This window comes from Drosophila melanogaster, chromosome X (genome assembly GCF_000001215.4).
Source record: "Drosophila melanogaster chromosome X".
Classification (NCBI taxonomy): Eukaryota; Metazoa; Arthropoda; class Insecta; order Diptera; family Drosophilidae; genus Drosophila; species Drosophila melanogaster.
Genome location: NC_004354.4, coordinates 184411 through 200966, shown reverse-complemented (window position 1 = coordinate 200966; position 16556 = coordinate 184411). Strand labels below are relative to the sequence as shown.

General features: G+C 38.2%; 1 protein-coding gene across 6 annotated transcripts in view, besides 7 other annotated features; it reads right to left on the bottom strand.

Annotated features, from left to right (window-relative positions):
- Positions 1-303: 303 nt before the first annotated feature.
- The window catches only part of tyn (trynity), a 60346-nt gene continuing 44093 nt past the window's right edge, over positions 304-16556 (bottom strand). For 4 of the 6 annotated variants that reach the window (NM_001382036.1, NM_001297801.1, NM_001297799.1 and 1 more), the window contains 6 exons: positions 3552-4692; positions 3315-3490; positions 2979-3252; positions 2621-2915; positions 2418-2533; positions 1506-2357 (listed from right to left, as the gene is read on the bottom strand). In NM_001382036.1, the coding sequence (NP_001368965.1) occupies positions 2206-2357; positions 2418-2533; positions 2621-2915; positions 2979-3252; positions 3315-3490; positions 3552-4686 (2148 nt within the window). In that variant the 5' untranslated portion in view covers positions 4687-4692 and the 3' untranslated portion in view covers positions 1506-2205. Of the gene's footprint in view, positions 2358-2417; positions 2534-2620; positions 2916-2978; positions 3253-3314; positions 3491-3551; positions 4693-13357; positions 13399-16556 lie in introns of all 6 variants that reach the window. The other 2 variants (NM_001297798.1, NM_001031861.2) reach the window with 2 other exon arrangements.
- Positions 4734-5145: a mobile genetic element.
- Positions 6779-6823: a mobile genetic element.
- Positions 7054-7459: a mobile genetic element.
- Positions 8462-8494: a mobile genetic element.
- Positions 10733-10814: a mobile genetic element.
- Positions 14191-14452: a mobile genetic element.
- Positions 15343-15412: a mobile genetic element.

Here is a 16556-nt window from a genome sequence, read left to right as displayed (position 1 = left end):
ACTGTAAAAAAATACTCACCAATTATGCCAAAAATGCCCCTAAATACGAATGACCAATGCACACAGAGCACTTTTCTTTCTCTTCTATCACTTTCTCATCACTAAAAGAAAAGGAACAAAAAACACAAAAAGCAACGAAATGCTTCTTCTTCCTTTTCACTGACGCAAGGGCATGCAAAACCAACCGGCCTTGGTCACGTTTTAGCGCACGGTTTATTTCACTATCTGTAAACAGATCACCTAAAAAAAAACACACTTCTCTCTCTCTATTTCATTTATTACGCACTTTCTTACCACTAGAAAAAAAAGAACAAAAACACAAAAGGCAACGCAATGCATCTTCTTCCTCTTCGAGCACATGGAAAACTAACGGGATTTTATCCCGTTTTAATGCACGCTTTATTTCACAATTAGGCGGCTTTAGACTAAACTAAAACACTTTTAATATGCACCTACCCTACCATATTTTCTTATTATTCCACAACTTTGTGGTTGACGCACATAACGAGGATAACTTTTCCGGCCCAGCAAAGCGCGTCTGTTCCCAATAAAAAAAATCGGCGAACTGAAGTTTTCATTCTCTTCTCTTCTTCCCACTCTCTTTTCTTCCTCCTTCTCCTCTCACTTGCTCTCCTAGAAAAGCAAAGATGGCTCACGTGTATTTAGTGTTACCACAGACACGCTCTGTCATCGCTTTAATCTTCAGGTGAAAAACCGTTTTGTGAAATCAAATTTAAGTCAGGATAAAATTAATTAATCCTCACTTAATTTGCCTAATTTGCAAGACAAACAACAAAGCAATAATCTTAAGTAGCTCCCTTCTGGGTCCCAACCTTCTGTGGCGGAGGAGTTGCGGTGGGGGTTGGCTAAAAGGAAGCGAAATAAAGTTGGCAGCAATTTTACAGATTTTTGCGGCGACGCTTTAGGTCTGGAAAATGGATACAAAAATTGAGTGTATGACATTCCATTGTTGGACAACTATTTTTATTGCCATCAAAATTTCCTTACAAAATGCTAAGCCAACTACCAACTGATCGTAGGTCTCTTTCTGGAACTCCTGTGCGGCTGGTAATTTGAACCGAAATCTATCCATCTTATCTATCTATCTTATCGATCTATCTTAAACAATTCTCAGTTTTATGGGGAACAGTAAACTGTGAGAGCTGAAAGCATGGCAGCGCCCAAAAGTACACAATTATTTTCAGTTCCGAGTTTCAAAACGCTGCACAAAAGAACTTCGAGTTTTCAGAAGGTATTTATTTCTGATTAACTGGTGTCTGAAGTCTGTAAAGCTTAAATATCTATCAATTTTACTGATGTTGTGCGATCGTAAATATCGTAAAAAAAAATTTCAAGTTTAACACCAGCAGAACAGATATTTTCGTAGCAGCGCTTTATAAAAATGAAGTGTTGTACTCAAAATTTGAAATAGCATCACGAAATTTGTTTAAATATGGTTTTTTTTTCTTTATTATCATAAATAATTTAAATTAAATAAATGCAATACAATTAAGCACAATTTCTAATGTCATCGATGAAATTTTTCTTATCTCTGGTTCTCATCAGTTAAAATTAGTTGCGCTTTTTTGCTTTTGTTTAATGTTCACTGCTTTCAGTTTAAAATTAAATAAATGTGGTCTCGTGTGAGTACGTAAATAATTGTGGATTTGGGTGAGTGTATAAGTGAGTGTGTTTAAGTGCGAGTGTGTGCGGCTGCAGTCTCTATAGAAGTTACAAAAGGGATCATGATCCATTTTTCTATCTGTCTCACTTGCCAAGGACCGTTTTTGTTTTACCCTTTCGCAACTTTATAGAAAGTACGGGCTCGCAGCTTATTCCTTCTTGTTTTCATTTTTCCTTTTACTAATTCGCAACGAAAGTGTGCTCCTCAGCGATTGTGTCTCTACTACGACTTTTTTTCTTTTCTTTGCTCTCTAAGAATTTTATATTTTATGCTTTAAGTCTAAATAAATATTAAAAAATAAATTGTATTTTAATTTAATAATTTATATGAATATCGAAAAAAAAAAAACAAAAATTATACGTTTGTCAGTAATTTGCGTGTGCGCCAAAGACATTGAAATATGTGTGTGTGTGTGTGTGTGTGTCGGAGAGAACGGAGGGAGCGTATGTGGTGACAATCGTGTTGTGTACTTTCTTTTTGTTTTCTTTCTTTTTTTTCCTACTTTTTCTTGATCCTTCAACTTATGCTACGATCTTGTGGGGCTGCATCCACTTTTTCATGTAGTAGCAGAATAAAGTTGAAATGTAGAGTAGGATCATCAACGCGCAGGTGACCGCGAGAGCTAGGACCGATGTCTTCGTGGGGCATGGCTCAATGATGGTAACAGTTTTGTCTAGATGTAATATGAAGTACATAAGGCGCTGATAAAACGATTTCGTCTTTTCACACTCACCTTTGGCGAAGTCTGTGCTGGGATCTGCCTTAAAAAATTCGCGCTTTTCATCGCCGAAGTCTAAAACGAGGATCTCCTGCGAGATGTTCATATCGTCCTCGCTCTTGGTATCGTTGCTGCAAAAAAAGAAAATTTTTATTGTGAAGTTGCATAAATTTTGGTTCATATAAAATTTAGCAAATAATTCCTAAGTGCCCACATACCTCTCGATAGAGCGACGACGCCGTCTCCCCAAAGATTCGAATGAATCCATGTTCCATTCGCACACAGCCGGCTCACATGGACCCAAGCAGTACTTGACATTGCATTGGAAGATCACGCCGTAGCTCTCCGTGAATCGGAACGCCTCGTATGTAGATTGCAAAGCATTGCCGTCGGCGGTGAAGCCGGGGAAGATGGTGGGATCAGTGGGGCAGCCGTCATCGTCGATGATCTTAAAGCTGGTGCGGGCATCCTTAGCCATTGCCACACAAGATCGAGCAAAAATGCCATAGGGAGCTATACGTTATAGATATTAATTAAAAATGCGGGCGAGGGATTGCCACATTAATCAACACTTACTGTCTTCAGGAATCTCGATGCGGAAATTAAGACGATCTCCAATACGCACAGTCTCCACCTCACGCTGTCGTGTGTCCAGGATGCGGATCCTTGGTGGTGGAGCTTCCGGTGACGAATTTATATGGATCATCTCCGGGTCACGGATCGGCATCATACCGAAGGTGATATTCTTTGAGCTCATATCGTAAGTGCACTTAACCTTATAGATCTTGTCGGCCTTGGTCATTACCACGCTGTGATGCTGCAAAACCACTGTGTTGGAGTAGACACCGGTCTGGATAAAGCGGAAATGTCGGTTGAATCGTAAATCGTTCATATTATTATTAGCTCATTTACCACACTCTGCGTGTTACAATCCTGTCCAGCCATGGTCAAATCCAACCGAAAAGCGTCAGAGTTAATAACATCGATGTTGCAGGTCTCAGAGCGTCCCAAAGCATAAATGCGTCCATTGAACGGCTTGTTGGTGCGGACCTGTACGGCAATTCTAGTGTCCTTGCAGTGAACAGAAACTTAGGGAGGAAAATATACTATCAGCTAAAGATGTCTCAATATATATTTAAAAAAGCTAACCATCATAGCAAGTTCCCGTCTTGTCACAGTTAACGTCATTGCGGGTTAAGTTGGTCAGGTTGGGATCTTCAATGGTGTCTAGGCTAACGGGTAGAGTATCGATTTTATCCAGAGTTCCCGGTGGTGATCCAGCTCCCAAACCGGCGGCCTTCTCGCACTGGTTTTCAAAGTACTGACCAATGGGCTCTCCATGATCGATCAGTGGGCGCTCATGGTTCAAATAGGTGGATGGACCATCGGGCAGGGTCTTATGATCCAAATGATATAGCCTACAGTTGTACTGGGATCCTTGGGGTTGACCCAGGTACAGGAAGGAGCGGCACAGGAACTCAGATTCAATTTCACATGCCAAACGGCAGGCGGATTCTGAGGTCACTTGGAGTTCCTTGTCAGTATAGTAGTGCAGACCAACGTATTGGGCAACCTTCTCTTCGGAGACCCCCATTTTTTGGGAATTGCCAAACGAACGGTTATTCTTACAGGCCTGAGCCGGCTTTAAACACAAATTCTCAAAGTAATCCGTACCCTGAGCATCCACTAGTTGAACAAACTGTCCAGAGCTGCGTCTATCCGAATCACTGAGCACACACTTCATGTTGTTATAATCATACTCCACAGATCGGCATACGAATCGTCTTTCGTTGAGGCAAGCTGATAAGCAGGCCTCTTTTGTACTGGTGTATATTAGTGCATTGTCCAGGCCGCGGATCACCTTGTTTGGAACCCTCTCGAAACTCCACGGTCGGTGGCACACATTCTCGCTGCGCAGCTGCAATTTTATCATGTAGTACATGTTTGCGCTTCTTTGCGGAGCTGCCGAAGGATTGGCTGCGGAGGAGTCGTTCTGCAATTGACAGTGGGTCTCTTGCGAAGGCGACAGAGGGTTAACCACAAAACTAAAGGCCGCCGCTTGGCAATCTGCCTCCTCGCGACACCATCCTTGACACTCATACAGTGAAAGGTTTTTCACGCTGTAATACGTGTTGCCCGGAAAATCAAAGTCCGTTAGCTTTTCAAATGCCATACGAGCATTTATCTGTTCAGGCAAAGTCACCAGGACGACCATCACGGCGCAGAGAAGTAGAGGGCCCCTGTGCATCGAAGATCGATCACTCTTACTTTGGGTTGACTGCATTGCGATCTGTAAAACGAAAAACTTAGGTCTTAAAAGGATCTAAAAACAAGAGAGAATGCTATAGTCGAGTTTCACGTTAGAGTGGCCGTGGAAAAAAGTTGTTTGTCCAATCAATAGAAATTAAAAAGACCAATAAGAATGTAAATATCAAAACATTTTTCAAAAGTGTGAGCGTGACTGTTTTGGCGGTTTGTGGGCGCTAGATTGGGCGTAGCAGCATGGGTCAACAAACTTGCGTCTATGTCTCTAGAATCTGTATGCTTGATCTCAACCCTCTAGCTTTTATATTTCCAGAGATCTCGACGTTCATACAGACGGACACGGACAGTTCGACCGCCTATCGAACCTGGTCAAGAGTATACATATATACTTTATATCGTTAGATCCGCTTCCTTCTGCCTGTTACATACTTTTCAACGAATCTAGTATTTCCTTTTACTCTACGAGTAACGGATATAAAAATGGGGAATATTTTATATTGAAAGGTAAGATTTTTTATAAAATGTGTCATAGAACTAAGTTCACTTGTTCCCATACATGTTTTATTCCCGTATGTTAAGTAATTGGTAATACTTCATTTTTTCGCATTTCTGGGCACACGCCCCGACTCTTTCGTTCCACATCTCTTAGAGTGCTGATAGCCTTCACTTATATGGTGAATCCATGGAACAAAAAAAGGGATTATACTTAATGGAGGGAAACTGTAGTTAGTACCTTTTGTTTAACGTAGTGCAGTGACTACTACTTCCGCCCTCAGACTGACCCATTACACGCTTAACTAAGCGCCAAACCACTGAACCACCGAACCAAAAAAATGTAAGCCTCAATAACTCTTTTCCCTTTTTTTATGCACAGCTAAAACAGTACTTTGGTTCAAGTAATTGCACCAGACATCTTCCCCCGACTACATGAAACTCTAACCTTCTAGAGACTTAAATGAGCTGTACGGGGGGAGAAGAGATTCATCTTATTGACGAGTTGCGGTTGGAGCTCCAAACGGCAGACTCTATTTCGCAAATTCTATCATTTGGACTACCAACAGCAACTCCAATTCAAGTCTCCGGCAAAACAACTTTTTAGCATTCTTGTGGTTTCCGTTGTTGCAGGCAGCAGCAAATTGCTTTTTGTGGGCAAATAGTTCATCTTCCTCATCAGAAATCCCAACCAATTAGGTTCGGATGATACCTACTGCGGTTCAGGAGATGGATATGGATAAGTCGGTGGTCTTCAGTTTAGGAGCGAAGATAGATGTCATATATTAATTCTTTACACGTAAGCACATATTATAATATTTGATCGTTTAAGATAAATTACGAAAGAAATAATTTGGTTTTCACGCTGCGTTATTCATTTAATGGTTTAAAAATTTGTTAACCTATTAAGCTAATATTCAATTGGCGGTCTGGCTAATGCTAATGACAACCGCATTTGTTGTTCGAGGCATTAGCATCTAGGCAGGTATATAAACAATACAAATTTTATTAACAAAATCCCTAAGCTGTAAGCTCGGCACCTAGTACACTATAATGGAAAATGGCCAAGAGGAAAACCGATTTTTTTTCAGGAATTTAAATTGGGATCAAGCCAAGGTTTTCAATATAAGATATAATTTTTTGTGTTACATTATAAATACATTATTAAAACGAAAAACATAACAACTACAATATTTCTTCTTGTGCATAGAGAATTTGGAATGGGAAACGATGTATGAGCACCCAATTCTTATTGGCCGGTGCCAGATGTTGCCTGATGTCGGCCGGTCCGATTGCAGCAACATCGACAACAACATCAGCAGTCATAGCAGCTGAGTGCAACAACGTTAACCAGGGACAAGAAAGTTTTTGCAAGTTGTACGAAATAGGTGGCAATAACAGCGAGGAATGCCCGCTGAAGCTGCAACATAAGATCCCCCTAGAAGCCACGACAGCACGACTGCGACAGCCACCAGAGCAACTGAAGCAAGAGCAATAACAGCCTCTGCAGCCAGCAGCACTGCTAGCAGCTACTCGTTGCCCCAGCTGCAACACGAGTAGATTTCTGCAGCAGCAGCAACATAAGCGGTTGCTTTCTTAAAAAATGAAAAAGAAATCTATATAGTCGAGTGCTATGACTATTAAATACCCGTTACTTAGCTAATCAATTTTAAAATTAGAACCTTTTCGGTTGTATGGGAGCAAATGATATTGTACACATATAAATCGCTCTTCCAATTCGCAACAAAACGATTAAAATTCTATGCCATGTCGATGGCCTTTTTTGTGGCATTAAATTTAGTAAGGCAAGGGTGAGCAAACAAATTGGATCGCTCACCAACAGACGGATGGACGTTGGGCATGGTTGGGTCAATGGGTGATTGTAAAAAAAAACAAGAGGGAATGCTATAGGCGAGTTCCCCGACTATCAGATACCCGTTACTGAGCCAGTGGGAATGCAAACGCGAAATTTCATTATTTTTCTGGGATAAAGAATAAAATGAGAAAAACTTTAAAAATTGTTTAAAAGTGTGGGCGTGGCCGTTTTGTAGGTGAAAGTGGTTTTAGCGCGTGGCGAAACGTTTTTTTGGCAGATTGATAGAAATTTATTAACATTAAAAAATATCAAAACATTTTCGGTTATGGGCGTTATAGTGGGCGTGGCAACATGAGTCAACAATCGTGCGCTTCGTCTATGTATCTAGAATGTGCATGCTTCATCTCAACCTTCTAGCTCTTATAGTATAGATTTCCACGTTCATACGGACGTACAGACAGAGGGACAGATGGTTGGACAGGGCCAGATTATTTATTATTTTTGCCTGTAACATAGTTTTTAACGAATCTAGTATACCCGTTTACATACATACATAAGCATATAAATAATGGTAAGAACGAGTAACGGGTATTTCCTTTTCGTAGGATCTAAGCACAACCACAACAAAAAATTATCCCTTCTGCCTAAAGAAATTTGTCGTGTAGATACCACATCTCAATACACAATATAGATTAAGTCCAGTAATAGATGACAAATAATTTTGAGTGTCTAAATATTTCTTAGGTTTGCTTACTGTAGGTATAGAGTTTTCAAAGTTTAGAAAAGTCACAACTTACTACGAATTATAATTATATGATAGGATACTGGAGATCGATGGACTGTAGGAATGTTTCTCATCAGATGGTGCTTGGCCCATCTCGACTTCTCTGCTGTTCTCCGGTTTATTCTTGCGACCAGTGGCGCGTACTTGACTACCCAGTAATCAAGAAAATTTGCAGTTACGACAGAGATCGCGAAAGGAGGAGAAAAACGAGAGGAACGGCAATGAGATGGAATTGAATCGAATCGTATATGAAGGGGAAGAGAGGTCTCTCGTAGAGTAATCTTTGCAGGGTTATTATTAGGCGCGCCGACTTTTACCATCTTAATCTGTCCATTCTTATTCTTGGTTAAGACCCCTAATTGCAACACAAGGGAAAATCGGAGAACAACGCATGCATGGGCAGTTACACATAATAATAATGGAAAAAGATTGGACACGTTCGCTGATTATTTTAGAGTTTATGCAAAAACAATACCTCAAATGAACATTGGTCAGTAAAAGTAGCTTAGCCAAATATGCAATAAGAGATTGCCAATTCTTTTAAGACAGGAGCATCTAAAATAACAGCCACAGGGACGGCTGACTATAACCAATTATACTAAGGTGAAAAGGCCACGGTTTGTAAGCGTTTGATTTGGCAAAGCCAAAGTTTGCATATCATTTTAAATTTTTAAGGCATATGATAAAATAAAATAAATTAAAACATTTTTCAAAAGTGTTGGCGTAACAGTTTTGGCGTGTCAAATTATTATATTATGGACATTTCGATAAAAACTTACAAGACAATTAAATAATAAAAGCAGACCAAAAAAGTATCAAAAGTGTGAGCGTGACAGTTTAAGGCGTGTGATAAGAGTGTCCACTTTTTGAAACAGATTTGCAAAGAGGTGAGGCTAGAATTTGCATATTTAAACTTAACTTTCTTGCTTGTGAAGTTCCTGAGGTCAGGACCTTCATACTGACAAACCGACGTACAGACTAACGGACGTGGGCAGACTCTATATATGAACTGAAATGCTTCCTTCTACCCATTGTATACTTTTTTTTCTTTCTCGATTTCTTTACGTTATGGTGGCACCTCTCTCGCTTTATTATGCAATTATGTAATTTTCAATCACCTGCTGTCTTATAGATGCCGTCTGCAAATGTGCAACCAACCAAAGTTGAAGCACCTGGCATGAACTATGCGTGCCGCAACTTACCTTTTTTATGTATTATGTCTATCTGTATGTTTATATTTATGTATATATGACGATTTTTTTAATAGAAGTGCGAAGCGGTCATAATTACTATCGAACAATGGAAATGTAGCCCATCTTTTCCGTGGCCAGCTGAATTTACCCAAGAGTTTCCCTATTTCTCAGGGCATTCTCATTCTTACTCTTATTTAGTCAAACGTGCTGGCTTTACTAGTTTTTAATTTCACTTGATGTCTTTTAATTGTTAAAAATTAGAAAAAATACTATTTTCAATTTGTTGTTAAAGTGGAATTGTAAAGCTTAAAATTACTGCCTCATTGCTGAGAAAGGGGCAAACAAAGAGCGTAATAATAGCAATAAGACAAAGGCGATGGCGAATTTTCGCATTGTTCTTTAGGTACGGCAAAATAGTTGCAGCTGCTTTTCTCTTCGTTTGGTGGTTGCCCCTTGTTGTCATTTCTTTCGGTTAGAACCGGATATTTATTGCATAACAAGTCAGCAGAAACGATATCCCCTTCTGGAGAACCTGCCTCAAGGTTGATGCAGCGCACACATAACAACATGTGAAGAGTTATTTAAAAGTGCTGCTCAATCGGCGATAAAGGCAACAAGATATGCAATTTAGAAAACTCGGGGAAGCCATGGATGGCACTCGGTTCAAAACCTTGTAGTCAGCCGATGTGCAACATGCAGAATAAAAAAAGAAATCCAAAGATCCTAAACATTACTTCGCCACGGTATATACATATAGATTTTCTGTTGTTCTGTTTTAGTTATACCACTCCAAGAGAATAGGAGCACATATACTCCGTCTCTGCTCTCAGTCATTTTGACATCAATCGCTTTTTCCCAGAAACTACAAAAAAAACAAAATGGGAAATTTTTCGAACAGTGTAGCAAGTGGGCAAAGGAGACTTTTTATTCTTGGAATCAGGATGGGATAGAGGGCATTTTGGTCTCGGGTCTTTCGCGGAAGTTAAGCAACAAAAGCTATTAGCCAAAGAGAATGGGAATGAATTCAAGTTGGCTTGAAAGACGGATATGGGAAGATAGGTTTGTAGAAAGAGGCTGAGAGTCAGAAACCAAAGATGAGAATAAGGAGAAGTAGAGAATTGAGGTTGGCAACAAAGAGCAGGAGTCATTAGAGGCGCATTTGAGGCCTTGGAATGTGTCTGATCCGAAGAAGCCCAAGTAGCACTCTCTTGGAAGACCGAAAGCCGAAGACTTCAACCTCATCTGCAGCTTTAAAATCAGGTTTCTAGTGGCTGGTTTAAGAACGTTGCATGATTTATGGCAATTATGAGGAACAACTACGCTAGAGAAAAAATGATGATGACACAGGAGAAAGGAGTAGAAAACAGCAAAATCCAAGCGCGTGTTTTAAATTTTACAAGTAATTGCAATTGTGGGACCTAAGATGTGGGCATGTACAAGAAAATTTAACCTGGAATGCCCTATGAATAGAGAGAGAAATTCAAATAATATAGACGTCATAACCGAAGTTTCCCAACAGATTGGTTGGGTTATTGGTTAAACATCGTTGTTCTACGTTCCCTGTTTAGTTTTCTAGTATGCTGCATTTAGCCATTTATTTTTGACTCGTGCTCATTACCTCAGGTCAACATGTGCAAACACATCAGCATATGGATAACATATTTGGATGTAAACCTGGCGGTAGACAAAACCGGAATCACAAGTTAATTTCAATAGATTTTCCAAAGCAAATTTTAGCACGACCACAAACCGCCAGAATCTGCCTCGCCCAGACTTTTGATATATTTTTTCTACCGATATTCTGGTTCGCACTTCCACTAGCTGAGTAACGGGTACCTGATAGTCGGGGAACTTGTACAGCAAGACAAAGAGGATATAAAATTAATTAAATGCCAATGTCGGTACTGATTTAAAAATATTATAAGTTCAAATTGTATAGAATTGGCTAGATTGTTTAATTTCAATCAGTGTAAAGTTATTAATAATAATCATACTGTTCATTAAAGCTAACCTTTATTGCGGACTAACGGAGAAAAACTACGGCAACTGTTACTTTTGACCCGCTGTTAATTGTTAATAGCGATTAGGCCAAATTACCATTAATTATGGACTATTATTGGAAAGATACCGTCGAAAAGAAACGCTATCGTGAGGTTAAATGCAAATTTTTGCGTTGCAGGTGAAAATAAGATTAATTCGAGGAAGCAGCAGGTAAATAAACAAGTCAAACAAAAACATGACGCCTAAAAGAATTCAGCATGCTAAGTAGGTCGGACGGGCAGAGCTATTTGTTTAAGTAGGCTATAACCGCATACGAATGCGACCCGTTAGTTGACCTAATTACTTGTTATTTGTATGAGCAATGGAGTAACAGGGTTGCGGCCTGTTTATATAGATATAAAGTATATTTCTTTCCGGATGCAGCACCAACCACTATGCTTAAAAACATATTTAAAGTTTACCAATGACAAGTTAATCAATGTGAATTCGTTTTTTTTTTAAACCATCGACAAGTTTCGATCAAATAATGCACATGGACACACACACACAAATTTATCGTAAATATCAACATTTCACTAGGGGCGGATTCAGTTTTGGAAGAACATTGTGTCGTTTGGGCATTGGAGTTGGGTTAGGCGGATATTCAATTTGGCTTACTTCTGTCCGCCGATCTTGGACATTTGTTCACCTGCATTGATGCAAAAGAAGCTTGGAAAATTTCCATTTCACAAAAGGTTTATTTTTAAGCGTATATAGTTAGCATTCGGCTAAAAAACGATAGGATCATGTCACTCAGTACCTAAACACTTTTCGTTATAATGTTTTATATGTGTAAAATAATCATTAAATTTTCATGTTTTCCAGCGACCTAACAAAAAGTAATGTCGACTGTCTTACCCCAGTTCACCTCCCAACTATGTACGTGCCTTGTTAAAATTTTCCACCACATTTGTAGCTGGAAAATTTTTCTTTTTCATTTATTATGCGCACCGCTGTTTGCACGACCTAAGACAATCTGGCCTAGAGAGACCCCTGAGTACAAAATTTTCAACCGAGAAACAACCTCATTCACATGCCACTCAGGCTATTTGGATTTGAAATTCGATTTGGCGTTGGACATGACCAGAGGAGGTGCAGAACGGGGGGATGGTTGGATGTGGTGAAATCGCAGGAAGCCGACATACGACCGCGATCTTTAAGAGCTGTAAAGTACAACCAATTTCTTCTTTCTTAGTTTGTAAATAAGAGAGAACGCTAAAATCGGGCTTATCGTCTATTAGCAATAGACCCGCGGCTAGTGACCCCTGTCAAGAATATATATTCTTTATATAGTCGAAAACGCTTACAAATACTTATTTAACGAAAGGGTATACTAGCGTTTTACTTTACGAAAGACGGATATGGTACAGGTAAGAAAGAAATATTTTTTGATGTGTAAGGCTTTTCATTAATATAGAGGGAATGGTTTGTTTTTTAACATCGGAGGTATTTTAAACTAAAATGTTTATGCTCAGCAGAAAATTTAGATAACATTACTTTGCTTATCTAGCACCCCTATATATGCCTTCTTAGTATTACCAGCAGAGTCGATATAGCCATGTCTGTTTGCAGTCCGTCCGTTTCTACGAAAACTAGTCTCTCAGACTTAAAATTTTAAAACTGTTTGCATAAGACTTTCCCAAAAATCTGTTTATATGCAGATATACGTATATGAAGGTCAGATGTGGCTGCATTAAACCAAATATATGTAAATATAGTTATTTAATATAAATACAAACAGTCGAAACCCTAAGTGTGTAAAATCCATTACTTGGCTAATCATAAAACATTATAGAAATATAATGAATTAATATAAATACAAATAGTCCAAATGCTTGGTTGTTAAAAATCCGTTACTCGGGTAATCATAGTAAAATTGACAGGTATAATAATGCTGATCCAGAATTTGCATACTTTATGAAGTTGAAATCGTTTTTATCCACTAATCACATACATTTTAACGAGAACAGTATACCCTATAAGTCAGAGTATCAAGTATGTATAAATACTAAAAAGAAATCGCAGTAAACCTTTTCAGTTAGCTATATAAATATCGAAAAGCATGGTTTGCTTTGATTCGTGAACGCGTGAGCGACATGCTAAGAATCCAATAAGTTAAATAAAATAAATTTGGTGAAAGCGAGATCTTTGGTGCGGAAAAGTGAGGGTACGTTGTCCGCAGCAAAAGGTGTGTTGCAGCTTGGCATTGCCTCCGCCACTAACAATTCCGACATCGTTTTTCTTTCGGACTTTTCAATTGATCTCTCAAAAAACTGGTTGTCATAAAACACTCACAAAAATATTAAGACAAAGCGCCTTCAAGCGAAACGAAAACTAAGAGTCAATGAAATGTTTACTTCCTTACCTGATTTCTTTTTCAATTATTATTGTGTTTAACGTTTTCTACTGAAAGAACAAAAAGAAAGTCATAGTAAGCAGAATAGAAAATATAAATAATAATTTGATAAGTGAGTCAAAATAAATGGTATACAATTCCATAGCTAAAATTAAATGAGGTAAATTTTATTAAAGAAAATAGAGAAAAGAATGTATATATGCTTGTTCCTTAATAAAATCAGGCAACTGCAATACACGTTACCATATGACCAAAGACAAAACCCATTGAATACAACACTTGCTGTAACTAAAATACAAGTTTCATCCAAACCCAAGTATTAACCAAATTTTCCACAAAGTCGAAGGAAAGAAAAAAATGTAAATTTTATTCAGTCAGCATAGATTGCGGTATAGGTAATTCTTCTTTTGGCCTTTGCACCTTCCGCAATGCAAATTTGTCCCAAAGATGGTCTCTTTTTTGGCCACCTCATATATGAAAATTTCACAGATTTAATGGCCACATTTAAAGTAGCCATCTTTCATATTCTTTGTGGAGTAATTAAACTGATTTTAATACATAAAACTTTTCGTGGATTTAATGGCCACATTAAAAGTAGCCATCTTTAAATGTGGCCATTAAATCCGCGTAAAAGTTTTATGTATTAAAATAAGTTTAATTACACCACAAAAATGGCTACTTTAAATATTAAAGAATATGAAGAGATTCAAATACTCAAATAATTCAAATTGTTTTCGTACACATTCAGTTAACATTTTTTGGGTACTTTTATTTTTACAAAAGGTTTTGTATGTATGGAACTGGAAAACCAAAGATTTTCATATGTGGAAGCGTGTTCTATATTTTTTCATATTTTTATTAGTCTTTTAAATTTCTATCGATTTGCCCAAAAAACTTACCCAGCCCACTCTAAAACCCACAAGCCGACAAAAACTGCAAGGTCTACACTTTTTAATAATTTTTAATTTTTTCTTAATTTGTTCCGCAATATGTATCGATAACCCAGAAAAAATTATGAATTTTTGCGTTCGAATTTCCACCAGCTGAGTAATCTGATAGTCGGGGAACTATAGGGGACTATAGCATTCTTTCTTGTTTAAAATTTGAATTAAGCGTGTATTTTGAGCAGCGGCGACGTTATCTAAACGCTGACGTGGTGACGACATTGATGAGTTCATGCGGACCTTACTATCTGGAGACCAAAATAAGAGGTCCCTGATTAAAATTTCCATTGGGGATATCTTGGTTCTTTGTTGTGTTGGGTTTTTAAAGTGTTGCTTTTCTTTGTTGTTTTGATGTTTGCGTGTGTGACGGGTCGGTATGTATACATATGTACATATGCCGATATAATGACATCAGATCTTCTGGCTTCTTCGGTTTGGGTGTTTTACTACAATTTGAGTCACGTTTCATTACTCGTGATGGCAGACAGTAATCACTTGATTTCGCAAGCGGCTTTTTTGTCCCAAGAAGTTGCTAGTTGCTAGTTGCTCTTCGTGTAGCCGTTCTTGCTGTTGCTGCTATCGCCAGATGAGACACGAAAAGCCGGCCAACTGGTTGGTCAACAGACCTTGGCCAAATGGTGCTACTAAAAGAAGCAACAAGATGGCAAACAAATCTTGTTAGGCAAGTACAACAGAAAGACCACGGTAGCAACAGCTGGAACATGAATTTTCCAATGCACTATGGCATGTTATTTAGGGATCATATGTAAAGCTTCGCTTTAACATTGTCGTGACGATAAAAAATATTTATTTATTTACAAAAATAAGAATCAAAAATATTTTTTTTTTTTTGTGTTTGCTTTTGAAAATTAAAAATAATTATACAAAAACCCGATCGAGGCAAATTAATGTGTATGTTTTGACATACACCATATAAATTTGTTCATTTGTTTTGACCAGGTTTTAAATTTCAAATACCAAAGACCAATATAATCTCTAAGATCCGTTGCCGCCATGATTTCGTTTTGCTATGTTTTTGGTTCCGTTTACTCTGCTCGCACAAAGTTGAGACCAGAAAAAAACTAAAAATAGAATGCACTTGCCTGTGTTAGTTAATACATTGTGCACAATGCTTAAGGATATACATATGTGTACACATATACATGGGACATGGCTGTATGTGCAGAAAAGAGCCGCTGGCTTTTGAATACAGAGAGAGGATGGACCCAGGTCTAGAAGCTGCACGAAAACAGTGTTCATAAAATCCCATCTTCATACTCTAACGTCTTTGGATAAAAGCACATGACAGGGTCGACTTCGATAGTGACCTAACCAAGAATATATATATAATATATAGGGTCGTCTGTCTATTACATACTTTTTTTTTCAGTATACAATTTAATCTGCAAATAACACGCTTAAAAAGAATTGCGGCATTGCATAGGTAAAATAAAATATAAGTCGGGCTGATCCATTTTTATAATGACGGTAATTTTTTGACGAAAATAAAAAGAATTTGTTATGCCCCAGAATTTTCTTAGTGAACATGACGAACAAGTTCGTTCCCTCTGAGGATTTAATGCTGCCTATGGATTTAATTTGGTTTTATGCTGCGATCTCGTGACGCTTGTCATTGAACCACTTAAATGTGAAAAAAGAGAAGTTATAGGAGTCAAAGAAGAGAATTAAATTAGACCAAGGTGGGTCTGTGCTCTAATTGACAGGGATCCCAGGAATAATTAATTAACATGGCTCCCTGCGCAGTCGCCTTCGGATGCGGCGGAGATATTGCTGTTGTTTATATTGCACATCATACGTTGCTACGATGATAGCCAATGGACCCACCACAGGAGTCTCCTCTGTACGAGATTTCTATGCTGAACGTTTTCCACTGTCTAATATTGTGGTTGCATTTTCATCGCCTCGACTTGGTATTTTTTATAATTTGCGGTTAACCGCAAAATGAAGTCCAAAGAAAATTGACCGAAAAACACAATCTATTTCTTTTCTTTCTTGTGTACCTTTCTTATTTCAAAATTTGTATATTTTTATTGGGTCACAAAAATTTTATAAAACAATGTGCGTTCTTTTAAACTTCTTTTCCTAACGAATACATATAAATGGCCATATATTGGATAGTCGATGGATGGGTCGATTTAGTGATTGAAAGAAAGACCAGATAAATTGACATGTTAGCGATGGGTTTTCAGGTTGGACCACTTTTTAACCCGTTACTCGTGGAGTAAAAAGAGATACTTGATTTA